Genomic DNA, 15,314 nt, shown 5'->3' with positions numbered 1-15,314 from the left:
GCTTCCTTATTTCAAGCGGGATGGAGCTGCTGTGAACCTGGCGATGGAGCAGCAACAATGAGGACGCACACTTGCCAGGGAAAGTGTCTTTGTTTCCTGAACTCCTGCCTGAATTTCAGGGGTGCCACATCCCATTTTTCTGTATTTTCTTGGTGTCTCCATAGTAGAGAATTAAGATGGGACCACCCAGAGCCTGTCCAGTCTGACGATGGGCAAGAGTAACGCCTTAGCCTCACCGGAGTGCCTTCACCGGAGGGCTCCCGGCAACCAGCAGGCACAGGGGACACAGGTCCTCCGAGAGGAAATCTGAGGTTTCTGCGGTGCTTCGGAATTATTGGTGGCTCCGTGGAGTGAGGAACCCAAGCCAGGGGTTCCGGCAGGTGTGCTTGGGGGCGTCAGACCGTCTGACTGAGACCCACACCAGCCCTGACGGTCCTGTCTCCATGCAGAACCTCCCAGCTGGTGCTCAGCCCCACGTCCTGGCGAGACCCAGGAGGGTAGTTCAGGAGGGGCTCAGCAGGCAGTTCTGAATTTTAAAGCAGCCACAAAGCACATTTTACATGGTCTGTTGCTCAGGCATTGCCAGAACAACCAATGACTTCGTCTGTAGGGAATGTTTGTTGAATGAATAACTGAGCAATGTGTGTCTGTCTACACATTACCCAAAGCTGGAAGGAAGAGAAAAACCCTCTCCTTGTTTGCTCCTCCCGAGGGAGGAGGCTCTGCTCGGAAGGAGAGGTAAGCTTCTCCTTACTGCTCTTGGGCGGCTGGGCCCTAGGAGGCCTCTCTCTCTGGTAGTGTAGGTTGTGGGCCCTTCCAGAGAGGCGAAGGGGAACGCGCCTCTGCTTCCCCCTCTGTAAAGTGACCACTGAGCCGCCACAAGGATTAGGGGTGACGTAGGCACATGTATCTGTTCCTGGCACGGCCAAAAAGTGGGGAGGGGGTTCAATAACGGAAGTGCGGCCCTCCTGTTTTGGAGACCGGATGTCGGATCTCTGGGGTCCCCCGCAGGCTCTGGAAGGGTCTGGCCTTGCGTGTTGCTGTAGCTGCTGCCCTGCAGCTGCCTCGCTCCGGTCTCTGCCATCCCCCCGGTGTCTGTGACTTCTCTTGTAAGGAGAGGGTCGCGTTGAATCAAGGGCCCCCCAACTCCCGCATGACCTCATCGTCCCTAACATAACTCCTTGATCACCTCTGCAAGGACCCTATTTCCAAATAGGTTACATGCACAAGTAGCGGGGGACGTGGACATGTTTCTTGGGGGGCAGGGTCAGCCACCAGCGGTGGCCGGGGTGGGATGGCTTTCTCCAGCGAAGGCTGTGACCCACCATTAAGACCCAGCATGGCCTGAGCCCCGGGGCTGTGCCCCCTCCTTGGGGCCACTGGCTCTGACTTACGCGTGCTGCTCACCCGCCCCGTACACCCCTTGGTTTGCGTGTCTGTCTCTAAAGCCAGTCGAGAAGGCTGGACGGCCTGTTGGCGCCCACAAACCTGCATATGGGCCGTCGCTCAGGTGCATTCCCAGGGCCGCCTGGGCGTGCGGGACGAAGGGCGCCCAGGAGATGCCGTAGGACGAGCGTGACCGGGAGAGGATGCCCCGGCCTGTCCTGGGTCTGCGCTGGCCGCCGGCCTCCCAGCCACGACCCGCGGTGAGAGCTGGTGCTTGTTGCCCCTCCAGGAAGCTCTGCTCCTCGCCTCTCTCCCTGTCCGAGGAGGAGTCACTCAGGGCGCGGCAGGAGGTCCACGGCTGCTTCTCCCAGATGGACAGGAGCTTGGCCCTCCCCAAAATCCGGGCCCAGGTCTTGCTGCAGCAGTTTCTGGCAGCGTGGCGGGAGGCGGAGTGTCTGCAGCTGGACAAAGCCCTGGCGGCCCCCGAGCTGCAGGTAGGTGGGCTTTAGTGGTCCCCCGGAGGCAGGGGCATCTCCGCGCTGTCCCTGCAGGGTCCGGCCCATGGCCCACCGCGTTCACCTCGCCCACTCCCCCCGCCCCGGCCAAGGCTGCACCAGCTGTTCTGGAACCGCCAAGGTCGATGGTGGACACTGGCGCCCACAGCCCTGTCCTCGCGCTGCCCCCTGATGGCCGTGAGCATGGCCGCCCGCAGCCCCAGCTGCCCCCTCGGCCACAGCCGGGGGCCCTCTCGGGGCTGTAGAGGCTCAGATGGCTCAGATGGCTGCTGTTTGCCCCGAGCCGCCCCTGCTCAGTTAAGACCAGACTCTGGTCTGGTCCTGCTCAGTTAAGACCACCGCTGGTGTCCTCCCCCGTCCCGGGTCAGAGGACCCGCTCTCCGCACCAGCCCTCGCCCAGGTCTTTATGGAGGGCGGCGGCGGCCCGAGGCCCTCAGACTAGCTCCGGGGACAGCTCCTTCCTCGCGCTCTGTGCCGTCGGGGCTGTGGGCGCCTCCTGGGAGCCGGGGGGTCACGCGCGGGCCGTGCTCTCACCCCTACAGCATCCGCCCAAGGCCAGGAAGTCGCGCTCCAAGAGCAAAAGCAAGATCGACCTTTTGAAGAAGAGCATCGAGGATAAGATCCAGCTCTTTGAGGAGCAGGCCCCCGAAGACCTGGTGGAGAAGGTCAGTGTCTCTGCCTCGTCTGAGGCTCTCCGTGCACGGGGGGCTGGCAGCGGCCCCCCTGCAGGCACACAGCGTGCGGGCACCTCCATCGTCCCACCCAGGCCCTGTGTTCACCAGCAGGCCTGCTGCTGTCTGGACGCCCCTCTCTGTCCCCCCCCCGCCCCTCCCGCCTCCCGGCTCCTCCAGGCCCACCTTGTTAACTGTACTGCTCCTTCCGGCGCCCCCCGCCCCCCCAGCAGCCTGCCAGCGCCGTTCCCAGCAGCTTGGGGTGGCAGCCTGGTCAGCGAGGCGTGTGTTCACGAAGGCAGACACGCGCCGGCGCACACTTGGCAGGCGGGAGGGGCCGACGCGCCTTGTGCCTGCACCGGGAACCCAGCGCTCGCTTTACGGTGCTGTTTGCTCCTCCGTGGGTCTGACACGGCGCCCGCACTGTCTCACAGGCCTGCCTGTGCTCCCCGCTTACCTGAGCTCTGTCCACGCGCCCCCTCCTCCCCTCTGCTTTACCTGGAGCCGGGGATCTTGTCCCCACCTGTCCTCAGGTGTGCCCTCCACGAAGCCTTACCTGAACATCCAGTTCTTCCCATGTGCGCCCCCCCCCCGCACCTCGCTCCCTTTCTCACCTGGACACACGTCCCGCTGTCCGCTCACCCCGCTGGCACTGGGAGGCAGGGGCCCGGCAGCGGATGGGCCAGGGAGGCGGCAGGGCAGGCGGCGGCCCCGCCGTCGGGTCTCGCGCTCCAGCTGGGGAGAGGCAGCGAGTCTATGGAGTCGCGGACCGATGGCGCCACCAGGGAGATGAACAAAATGACGTGGCCGTGAGGGGTGCGGGCGAGGTGGCTCCTTCTTCCTTCCAACCATTTGAATTGGATCTGTCCGCCCTCCTATACCTACCTAGTTGTCTCTTTACACGTGTCTGTCTGTCTGCCCGTCTGTCATGTCTCATCTTTGCCTGCCCATGTCCGTCTATCTGTCTGTTCCTCCGTCCACCCTCCACCCGTCTGCCTGCCTCTATCCATCATCCCTGCTTTTCACTGAAACCCGAAGGTTTCAATACTTTAGCAACACAGCGTTTTCTGGCGTGGGCCCACCGTGGGTGCTCTCACCAGCCCTCAGTTAGTGGACATCAGGTTTTTGCCATATGGCCAGTGCTTCTGGGGCCTCTGCACGTGCCCCCACCCCTGCAGAGAGGCCGTCGTCTGGGCCGCCTGCACCTGGCAGACGAGAAGGCCCAGCCCCGAGCCAGAGAGGCTCGCCCGGCGCGGGGTACGCCGGCCCCTCCCCACATCCTAAAGTAAAACACGTGTGTGTTTTAAATGTGTCTTTCTCCAGGAATCTCCATCGTTGGGATTTCCTGCAGTGTGCATCTGTTTCAGTAAGTAGTAACGAAGACACGTTTTTGAAGGCGAAAAGAAAACCCCCAGCATTACAAACTCTCATTTTAATTTTTTTCCTGCAATCCAAGAGACTCTGTTAAGCTAATTGTAATAATGATGATGAAAATAATAACAGTGGTAATAATAATGGCCGATGCTATTTATCAGGTACCAGAGGGTGTCTCCGCTTTGCCCCCTAGCTTTTTATTGCTTCCTTTTCACAGGAAAAGGAGTCAGAGGGGGCAAGCGACTACTCTAGGCCACACAGCCAGTGCCGCGGCCACCTCTGCCGAGGACAGATCAGCCACAAACAGAAGGAAACGTGGCCCCGAGGCTCAGGGCACAGGTGCCTCTGCCCCTCGCCCTCTTCATGGCGGGTGGCATGCCAGCAACGGCCCCTCTCTGCAGCCAGCCTGCCTGCAGGAAGCCCCCTCGCCCTGAGCAAGAGGTGGGGCTGCCAGCTCTTTGGGGCTGGTCTCCCTTTGGACACCCAAAGGGTGTCCCATTCTCCAATCTAGTTCTCCCTCAGCTGGCCCTTGGGCCTCGGAGCATCCGTCTGTCTGTCGGGTTGTTTATTCCCCAGCCTGGGCGAGGAGCGGGGTGAGGGCTTGAGCTCCTGAGTCCCAGAGACTCTGCTGGGCGACTTGGGGGGGTGCTGTTCTGCTTTTACAGGAGTTTGTGGGGCTGAGAGGGGGGCCCTCTTGAAAGGCACCTGCACTGAGGACGCTGGCAGGGAAGACTTCTCATTTAAAACAGGAGTATTTAGCGGCTTTGTCTGGAGAGAGAATTTGTATTACTTTAGATAGCTTGAATATCTAATGAAGCTTGTCGTTAATACCTCATAGATATGCAAATCCGCGTCTTTTCCCTGGAGTTCTTTCAGACCAGGATGAAAACCCTCTCTCCGAGGCACATTTTATGATGCTGGAATGAACAAATAAAGCTTTTCAAGGAAGAAAGGCTTTGGAGCCGCCTTCCTTCCAATGTCCGCCTGCCCTTGCAGTGTGCGGAGGGCTTGGCACCTGCCCCTGCCCGGGGATATCCGTGCTTCCCCTCCTGCCCTCACTCCTGCAGGTGACACCCAGTGCGCGTCCCCAAACCAGGGCCAGCAGCCCCCTCAGCCACCCCTGGAGGACCCTTCCCAGCTCCAGGGAGGAGGACAGCCTCTGCGCAGCTCAGGGGCCCCTGGTCCTCTGTCTGCACAGGGGGTGTCTCTTTCCGGCCTCCAGGTCACCCCAGGAGGGGGCTCTGCGTCAGTGTTCTCACCTCCCCCGACACACACACACACACACACACACACACACACACCCTCTCAGGTGGACCCAGCTCAGGCCTTTTCCCTTTTCCCCCCAGCTCTGGTCTGAAGCTTCCTCCCTCCCTGGGGGCCGTGCGCTCCTGCCCCCCTGCCCTTGGTGGTGCCATTTCTCTCCCGGTGTCCAGCGTCCCCTCCCTCTCCCCGCCTACCGGCCCCCACAGGCACTTAGATGGGACGCGTGTGGACACAGGTCTCTGCTGTCTGCCCAGGTCCGGGGAGAGCTGCGGGGGGAGAGAGTGCAGCAGCTGGAGGCCCAGGAGGCCCGCTTCGTGGAGTCCCTGGTCTCGCTGCAGTTCCAGAAGGCGGCCAGGATGACCAGGACCCTGCGGGCCTACACCGCCCTCCTGAGCACCCAGGACCTGCTGCTGGAGGAGCTGAGCGCATCCGAGACGCTGACCCCGGCGGCTTGCGCCCAGATCCTGGAGTCGCACAACCCGGTGAGTGCAGGCTGGCACCGGGGCGCGCCGGGCAGGCACTGGACTCCCACCGTCAGATGAGTAGTTACCTGCCCCTCCTGTGCCGCTCACCTGCCCTGCCTGCGCCTCGGAACTCAGTGAGCTCAATTAGGTGGGAGCACATTGCAGCTGAGGCCCAGGATTGCGCTGTGCCGCCGCCCTGGGATCAGTCCTTTGGGATGTTTAAATGCCGACATCTCTGACGCTGGGCCATCTCGGTCAGCAGCATTGCTGTGTCTTTCTAGTGCCTTGGAAAGTGAGCTAATGAGCTCGATGCCGTGGATGCCAGGTTTTCTTACTCTCGTAATTGAAATCATTGCTGTTGTTCCTACGTGGTTTCCGTAAGGTGTGAAAGGTATATTCATAAAATCAAAGCGTTGGAGGCACCGTGGGGAAGACTAAGTTCAGGTCCTTTCTGTGTAGATTCAGAATTTCCTGCCTTGTGTGTTAGCAGGATGACGGCGTATGGTGAGGACAAGGAGCGCGGGTTTGCTGAGCTCCCAGCCCCGCGCTGTGGCTGGACCTGCTTCCCTTGCAACGCGAGTAACCCTCTTCACCATGAGTCTTAAGGTGGTTATTTCGGCGTGATTAATGACAAGTTGCAGTCTTATGCCGCGGTGCCATTATGCCGGTCGCCGTACCTCACATCAGTTAGCCGTGGGCCGCGCTGTCACGGGGCTCCGTTACCGTGCTCCGCTCTCACCCGGGGGCTGTGGCGGGTCAAGTTCTCCGTGAGCGCCACAGCTAGGAAGTGATGGTGGCCAGAAATGGGGTCCATCTTTCATTGTAACTCACTATGTCGTGTTTGGGATCTTTGCAAAGGGGCTCCTATAATTTTTTTCAAGAGGTGATGAATAGCCTTAGATTTTGCAGCATCCAAGGCTCTCTCCCGGCAAGATTTGTGCGCCCTGCATCAATTCCCAGGAGAAAGGAGCTGGGAGCATTGTTGGTATCACAGTGTGAGACGTCCAGAGGCTGGACGGGTGAAAATGAGCATCCTCGCTGATGCTTGGAGCTCGCGAGAGAAGACAGGACATCCTCCAGGGCCCAGGACACCCCGAGGGAGCTGAGGCAGGGAGGGAGGAGAGGAAAGCAAATCCAGAGGCGGCAGTCCAGGGGCAGTGCTGAGGCTGGGGCCCTGGGGTTTGGGGATGAATATGGGGGGCTAGGACTAGGAAAAGCCCTGCTGCACGCGGGGGTCTGCCCATCAACTTGTAGCCAAGGCATCCTCCTGGGCACGGGCAGCGGGGAGGTGCACGGTGACACGCGTGGACGGCTCCAGGCTAGGGGTTGCTCAGGCCTGTGGCCGAAGCAAAGCAAGTCCTCGCCAAAGAAAATTATTCTCAATCTGGTCACCTCAGGACTCCCCCAGATGAAGTTCAATCAAGTAGGAGTTTCAATTAAAATTAGAAAGCTCATGATCGCACAGAAAACAGCACAAGATGCCGTCGCTACAGGAGAAACAGAAAAAGATTAAACCCCCCAAAGACTTGAGCTGTCTGAATTCCCAGTGTGGAATATACATTAATAACGGATGAAATTGTCAGAGAATTAAAGAGAATAACAAAATGACTTAAAAATGCCAATGTGGAACAGTTCTGAATTTGCATACAGGGAACGGAGGAAAGAAAATTGATAGCACGACGGGGAGAGCTGGGTAAATCTGCCGGCCCAGTGGGAAGTTTCAACACACCTGGCAGCCGCTGATTGGTTGAGCAGAGGAAGCACGAAAGTCCAGAGGGACCAAGCAACGCCTTGCCTGTCGTGCGCAGCAGCAGCAGCAGCGTGAGCTCGAGTCCTCCACACACAGGGCGGGTAGAAACAATTCACGCTGCAGTGTTACTTTTACCGCCTTTTGGAAAAAGAACAATTAGACTTAAATCGGTTTATTCAAAGATTATTCCAAAAAGTTCATATTCTGTAAGTCTTAAAACATACTTCTGAATAAATCATGAATCAAAGAAATCATAATAGAAAAGTAAAACTACATAGAACACAAACGCCACGTAATGTTGACAACTGAAATCGGTGGGATTCGGCCACTGCAGGTTTGAGAGGGAAATTTATGCCGCAACTTCTGTTAGAAATGAAGAAGCGCTCACGATTCAGATCATAGAGAAAGTTAGAGGGACAATTACAAGTGACCCTGTAGAAAGCTGAAGAAAGAAACTAGCGTAAATAAAATTAAAAGCAAAACCACCATGGAGAGAATTAAAAGTGTGAAAAGTTTAATTGTTTTAAAAGAAAGTCTAATAAAATTGACAAATCTCTGATGAAGTTGACCTTTAAAAGTGATGATAAGGGACAAGTAAATAACCTCAGAAGTGTAAACAGTGGCTTGATAGCTGCATAGGATCTTTCAGAAATCAAAGAATTCCACGTTACGTGGTGAATTTGAAAACTGAAATGAAATAGAAAAATCTTAGAAAAATATAAAGCACCAAAATTAAGTCAGAAAGTCTGTATCAACCCATTGTCATGAAAGTCGTTGAAAAACCTCACACACACACATACACACATGCACACACACAAATACACATGTATACATGTGCACATACACATACATATGCATGAATATACACATACTATATCCAAAGACACATCTACACGCCAGATTACACACGCAGGTGCACAGATACACACAACGTAACCATAGTAGTTTTATAGTCATGTCCAGTAAACTTTGAGGTACACATTTTCCCAATCTTACAGACAAATTCTTCTTGATAGTTTGAAAAACAACTCATTGTAGGAGGCTCAGATAGCCTTGACACAGCTGTATAAGAAATACCTGGGAACGAACAAGGACAGCCCCGTCCCGCTCGTGGGTGGACAGAGATGTACGATGGATGAAAACACCCCCCCGCCTAACGCGGCCGCCTGTCAAAGAGCTTTAAGGCAACACGACCAGGTGGTTTCAGCCGGATGAGGCAGGTGTAACACCGACATATACAGTGACAGAGACCCCGAGCAGGGGAGGGACGGAGGAGACCCTCAGGAGATCCTTCCAGAGCTGCAGAGTCCAGGCGTCCCACTGGACATCCATCCAAGATAATAAAACTTAGAAATGAACAGTGGGGGAACTTTCTGTAGAATTTGCCCCAAACCCAGGCAGTCCCCTGGCTGGGGCTTGGCACTGAGGTGCGCCCGGGTTCCTGGGGGCGGGCAAGTTGCCGGTCACGGTGCAGCGGGGCACCCAGCGACTGGCCCCTGCGCCCCATTCATGCACCCCTTCTCCTGCTGCTGGCTCCCCTTGCTTCTGTTGGAAACCGGGTGGCACAGCATCTGCATTTTCAGCTTGCCTGGGGGCTCTCTGGAGGAGCCCGGGAGCTTCCGTCTAGCGGGTTGAGAGCAGAAGCGCCTGGCCTGACCCGGAAGCAGCCGCAGCAGGTGGATGAGCCGTCTTGTGAGCCGGCTGCGCCGATGTCTCTGGGTTTCCCTTTGGAGGGAAGACAAACCTGTTGTCTTGCTCTAGATATTAGGCTGATTCTGCAGTGTGAACATTCTAGGGAAACCACTTCCCCATCGGGAACAGACTTTCGAGCTGTTAAACATTCAGGAGAATTAAGAAAGCATGAAAGGAAGTGCGCTGGGGGAAGCGACTCCGAAGGACGCGTCTCCGGTGCCCGTCATTTCATGAAAGATTTAGACTCGGTTTGTGAAATTGGACGTTCGCGAGCATAGCTGAGCCGCGGGCCCGGGCGCAGTGATGGGCAAATCTAATTAGGTTGGGCCTACTCGGAGCAGGTCCGTGACCCCAGGCTGCCTGTGCCCGCCGGCTGCCCCTCACCGTCCACTGCGTGTCCCCGCCCACCCGAGCCCCTGCCTTCCCCGCTTTTCCCTCTGCCTCCCCGCCCGCTGGCCGCTCAGCCTGAATTTTCTCATTTCTGACTTTTGCTGCCCGTGTCGCTGTTCCCGTAAGTCCAGACCTGAGAAAGCAAACAGGCACCCGCAGGAGCTCCCTCGAAGCCCGCTGGGGACGCGGCTGGGAGCTGGGCCCGCACCGGGGCCCTCCCCGCCAGGCGCTGCGGCTGCAGGAGACCCACTCAGACGCCATCAAATGGGACAACAGAGTCCTGCCTTGTGCTGTTTCTCGGAGGATAAATAAATCCGTTCCTGCAAAGATACCTGAGGAGAGCTGAGCAGGGTGGCCTTCAGGGAGCGCCTTTCTCACCAACAGGCCGCTGGGGCTGCCCCTGCTGGGGAGAGGAGGAACAAGCCCCTGCTTGAGCTCTCGCAGGGAGAGGCATTCGGACACTTCCAGAACTGAGTCTCGAATCCCCCTGGTGCTAAGTGGCAGGTGGATGTGCAGGGTGCGGTCGAGGTCGGGGGCAGCTGATAATCTGCAGGCACGTGTCCCCTTCCCGCTCCTAGCCAGGGCTCACTGGAGCTTGCAAGGGTAAGTGCCTCACCAGCTCTGTGGGGACACTGGCAGGTGGAGGCCCAGCCTCCCCCCGAAACCCTGTCCTGTGGGCTGGGGCCTGGGTGCAGGGCTGGCGTGTGACCCGGCTGCCGGTGTGCCTGCAGACCTTCTGCTGGACTGTCTCCATCCGGGCCGTGGCAGAAGCTGTCTGGGTGGGGGCGGGAGCAGATGGTGCCGGCTTCTGCCTCAGGCTAAGCTGCCCGGCTTCTCTTGTCCCTTCGCGTGCAGGAGCTCCAGGAGCTGGAGAGGAAGCTGGAGGACAAGCTGGCACACCAGGAGGCGGCCTGGCAGCAGCGGGTCCTGAGCAGCGGGCAGCAGTGGGCAGGCGAGGGGCCCTGCCTTCTCAACGAGCCTGACGCCGTGGATTCGGAGAGGCAGGTCTCCGCCGTCCTGCAGCGGGCCCTGAGCCTGGGCCAGAAGTGCCTGAAGCAGCACCAGCAGGGGTGAGCGAGGCTGGGGCGCAGGGGAGGCTTCTGACCTCTCAGACTCGGGCGCGTCCCCCACTTCCCAGGCTCTCACCGGCAGTGGAGCTGTGGCCTTGACCTCCGGCGAGCTGCGGGCTGTCCAGCACCCTCCTTCGCTGGCAGCTTCTTTCTCCTCTTTGTCTTGTTAGCATCGTTGAGCTCTTTCTTACTGAACCTACTTTTTTTAAACTTTTAATTCTGAAATAATGATAGACTCACGGAAGTTGCAAAAGAAGCGCAGGGGGGTCCACCAGCCCCCAGTACAGCCCCTGCCCTGCCCGGTGCTCCCTGTAGCCCGACCCTCCCGGCCCAGCCGTGCAGGCCTGGCCCCCACCTGCGGGCCTGGCCCCCACCTGGACGGGGGGTGCCCGTCCTGCTTTTGTAAAATCCCGAAACAGACAGACCCCCAGTCTTCTCTGGTCGTGTTCTCTGCCTTCTTTTCCAGTTAGCATTAGACAGTCAGCCTTGACTCTGGCCTTAAGAATTCTTGGAAAACATAATTTTTAGCAGCCTCGTCCCTCCCGCGGTGAGCGTCACGCTGCTAGGGCCAGGGCAGCCGCACGCCCCGCGCCACGTGTGGCTCCGATGTTGAAAGCGCGCGCTCGAGTGTGCTGAAGGTCACAGGCCACATCGGGGGGAAGGGTCAGGTGATTCGCGTCCCTGCTCAGGCTCGTCTGTGCAAACATCAAGACCGGTCAGAGGGGCTGACTCTGCGTGAGCCGAGGTGCGGCTCGAGGGGACTTAGGGCGTGTGATATCCAACTGCTCCCCGCTTCCTGGAGGAAAGAGCTGCTGGTCACCTGGGTTTGAGGGGGAGGCTGGGCTGTACTAACCGCAAGGAGCAGGCACACAGTCCCGCTGACTTCAGTCGACTCAGTGGTTTAGGTGGGAGGGGGTGTGGCGTCAGGAAGAGTGATGGGGATCCCTGTGGGGCGGTGCCCCCATCTACCCAGAGCCGGGGCATCCTCAGGAGAGGGTTCTGGTCACCGTCCCCACAGGTGCACAGCGGGGGTGGCCAGCCCGACCCCGGGCTTCTCCACCACAGCCGTGAGGAGTCCCAGGAGAGTCTCCAAAGTAGGGTCCCACATGCCCACGCAGCCACAAGGACCTCTCCCTAGGGGGACATGCTGCTGCTGTCGCCCCCAGACGGGAAGCCTCTGCTGACTGTTTGTGGGTCTTTAAAATTGATTCGGATTAGACTGGGGAGTCCTGTTCTGGAAATAGCCAGATGATCTTCTCGGGGGCCCCCGCACATCCGAGTGGGCTCGCCTGGCCTCACCGGCTCCCCGTTTGCCCTAGCTGGGGAGAGGAGCAGCAGGGCGGCGCCGCGCTGGAGGACTTGCTGGAGAAGATGGAGAACGACGCCTTCGTGACCCTGTACAGCCAGGTGAGGACGTGCGCGTGCCCTGGGCCAGCCTCACCGCCCTGCCCGCGTCCACGGCCCACGCCCAAGCAGGGTGGCTGCGGGGCTGTGCGGGCCCTGCCGGGGCGGCGCGTGGAGCACTTCAGTCTGCGGCAGCAGCGGCGATCGCCCGCCGCCTCCTGTTCTGCAGCTGGATGGTCACCCAGCGTCCTCCCGAGTCCCTGTCTGGAATCAGCCCAGCACAGCCCGAGCAGGCCCTGCCAGGAACACGGGTGGGCACTGAAGTCTGGGCCATGTCAGCGCCCATGAGAGCAAATCCTGCTTCCACTCCTCTGCGTGGAGGTGGATTAGAGGATCCCGGCTCAGGGCCGGCACCTGGAGGCCATTCAGTCGCTCGTGGCTGAGGGTCGGTTCGGTGGTTCCCGGAGCCTGCCAGACCCCTCAGCCCCACGCCTGTGGCCCCCAGAGGAAGGCGTGCGGGAGGAGGGCGGTGACCAGCGGCTGGGCTGAGGCCAGGCTGGTGTGGTAGTGAGGAGCTGCGGGCAGTCGGAGGGCGCTGAGGCAGCCGGGCAGCCAAGCTGTTGGGCCAGAGATTGCTTTAGACACTCTGTGGCCCGGGGCACGTTTTCAAGACTGAGCAACTAGAATATTTATCTCCTGAGACTGCACCCCAGTGGCACGCTGAGCACAGAGGTCAGAGTGCGCTGGCTGAATCCCCCCTCCCCCCAGGAGCTGCGGCTGGCATCCTACCTGTCCAGGCTGACCATGGTGCCGGCAGCCACCCTGCGCCGGCTCCTCAGCGTGGCACTGCCCACGGCCTCTCAGCCTGAGCTGCTGGCCCTGCCGGACTCCATCAGCCAGAAGCATCCAGACCACGTGGTGGAGAGTGACCCTGGGGAGCAGGCTGACCTGGGCAGGAGCAGGTGCGTGCAGGCAGCTGCCTCTGAGAAGCTCTGAAAGAGGCCGGGGGCAAGAGACAGCATCTCCCGGGTCTTGAAAGCACCTCTGTGGACGCCAGTTCTCTCATTCCACTGGGGGCCGAGCCAGCGTGGGAATGTGGCCCTGGTACTAGACATTCGCCTGGGCCGTTTTCCCGTGATTCTGGACGATGCTGGGTGGACGCCCTCCCCAGGGGGCAGGGTGCTCCTCCCGCGGCAAAGGGCTGGATGTGGAGGAGGGGCTGGGGCTGCAGCCGGCTGACCACACACCGGAGGAGGTTTTGAGGGGCCCGGGGAGGCAGGGAAGCTGAACCACACTGAGAAGTGTCCACACGGGCTCCCCAGGGGGCAGAGCGGGCGTCCAGGAGCCCGGGGCTGCCAGGCCTCTAACAGCAGGTCCCAGAGCAGCAGCTCCTGGTTCAGAAGGGCAAGGAGGCAGCTGACGGGTTGTAGGGCTGTGGTGGGAGCGAGGAAGGCCGGGATGGGGGACAGCAGCACTGAGGGGGTCGAGCAAGAGGGGTGGAGCTTGCGAGTCACTTGAAGATTCTCCTCTTTCCTCCTAACTTTGTATGGGCGTGGCCTCGGCTGAATGACGGTCCCTGCCTGCCTGCAGGAAGCACCAGGGCTGGTGGCGCGACTTGGAGAGCAAGCTTCGAGGAGACCTGAGAAGCAGAGGAGCAGAAAAGATGCTGTGGGCTCGCCGGAGGAAGGAGAGGTGATAGGAGGCTGGGGCTGGTGGCAGGGACGGGTAGCCGGGGGCTGGCAGGGCAGCCCAGCGCTGTGGGCCAGAGGGGCGTGGACCCCAGACGGAGGGACACTCCTGCCCTGCACCACAGCCTGTCTCCACGTGGACCGTTTCGGGCGGTGAAGACAGGCCGCAGCAGGAGAACGTTCTCATCCTTATTAGCACTTTAATTACCATATTTATTTTCACTCCTGGCTGTTAAGATGGGATTATCATTTGAAGGAGAAAGATTCCTTAGTGCAGCCTCTATAATTTACAGGGCCCCTTCTGTCCTGTTGCCCGCCCCTCCGGGCCCTGCAGAGGGGCGGGGAGGAGACAGCTAGCGAGGCCGGGCGGCCCTGCGCTTCCCTGAACTCGCGCGCCGGGCCCTGCCCCTCCCTAGCTGTTCTCACACGCTGGGGGGACCTGTTCTTTCACAGCATATTGAAGAAGACATGCCTGCCCCTCAGAGAGAGGGTGGCGCTCCCTGGAAAAGGCAGCTGGCCGCACCTGACCCTGGAGCCTTTCTGCGAACCGGCCCCCGTGCCCGTCGTAGGGGCGGAAGCCATCGATCTGCTACACACGGGCGAGAAGCTCTTCATATTCAGGACCCCAGCGGAGCCGGAGATCTCACTGCACCTTCCTCCCAGGAAGAAGAAGAAGAGCTTCCTGAACGCCAAGAAGGCGGCGTGGGCCCCGGCCGTGGACTAGCCCGAGGAGCCCCCCGGGGCCTGCAGCGGGAGGAGTGACTTTCTCCTGCCCCCGTGTGTGCTGTGCGCGTGTGCTGTGGAGTGTGGTGTGTGCGTGCGGTGTAGTGTGCGTGTGGTGCGTAGTGTGTGTGCTGTGTGCTGTGTGTGGGGTGTGTGTGGGGTGTATGTGCTGTGTGTGTGCTGTGTGTGTGTGGTATGTATGTGGTGATAATTTGCAGATATAATTTGCGCCTGCAGAAGACCAACACCCCCAGAAATGCCACCCCGACTTTCAAGAGCTCGGCTCTCTCTGGCCATGTGGCTCCCGGTGGCTCGGCCTCTTCAGTGTCACAGGATGGAGGGACACCAGCGCCTCAGTCCTGCCTCCAATCACCTGAGAAGACCCCCCAGCCCCCACCTGGACTGCGTTAGCAGCAACCTCTGTTCTCACATTTTGTGTTTGTTCCATGTTTTGTTTTTATCAAGGGAGCGTTCAGAAATAAACGCCTTGTGCCCGAGGCCCTTCTCAGCGGCTCGTTCCTGCTGTTTGCGCCTGCCAGTCATTCTTCATGGTTTCTGTGTCTTGGGGCGACGTGGGGGGCTCAGCAGGATTCGCCCTCTTGTTCCAGGCGCCAGAAAGTGCCGCCACTGGGGGGCACTGCCCGCAAGTCAGAGTTGCCTTCCCCTCTCAGCCGCGAGGAAGGGGGAGGCCTCGGAAGGAGAGGCGGGTGTGCGGGATCAGAGACACAGACCCCAGGGGGGGCGGACCCAGGACCCACGCGCTTGGCAGCCAGGCCCGGCCTGAGCCCCAAGCGCGGACACAGGGTGCTCGTATGCTGACCAGCGAGGTGCACAGGGGTCCTTGGGGGTCTCCATGCTTCTCCGGCCCTGGCCCTCATCAGTGAGCCCGGGGGCTGGACCAGTTCCTGCATGAACTTTGCTGGAGCCTTCCCTGGGGGATGGGCCTCAGGAAGCACAGGCTCCTGGGAGGGGCTGCTGGGCCCT

The 15,314-nt window shown here is 59.7% G+C and overlaps 1 protein-coding gene across 1 annotated transcript in view; it reads left to right on the top strand.

Annotated features, from left to right (window-relative positions):
• EVC2 (EvC ciliary complex subunit 2) overlaps window positions 1–14,331 on the top strand; it is a gene marked incomplete at both ends in the record, with an annotated part of 49,932 nt that extends 35,601 nt beyond the window's left edge. The window contains 8 exons of the mRNA XM_084233028.1: window positions 1,676–1,880; window positions 2,444–2,566; window positions 5,464–5,691; window positions 10,361–10,575; window positions 11,895–11,982; window positions 12,688–12,881; window positions 13,510–13,611; window positions 14,061–14,331. Coding sequence (XP_084089154.1) covers window positions 1,676–1,880; window positions 2,444–2,566; window positions 5,464–5,691; window positions 10,361–10,575; window positions 11,895–11,982; window positions 12,688–12,881; window positions 13,510–13,611; window positions 14,061–14,331 — 1,426 coding nt within the window. The remainder of the gene's footprint in view (window positions 1–1,675; window positions 1,881–2,443; window positions 2,567–5,463; window positions 5,692–10,360; window positions 10,576–11,894; window positions 11,983–12,687; window positions 12,882–13,509; window positions 13,612–14,060) is intronic.
• Window positions 14,332–15,314: the final 983 nt, after the last annotated feature.

The sequence above is a fragment of the Talpa europaea genome (genome assembly GCF_964194135.1).
Source record: "Talpa europaea genome assembly, chromosome: 5".
Classification (NCBI taxonomy): Eukaryota; Metazoa; Chordata; class Mammalia; order Eulipotyphla; family Talpidae; genus Talpa; species Talpa europaea.
This window is presented reverse-complemented; position numbering and strand designations above follow the sequence as displayed.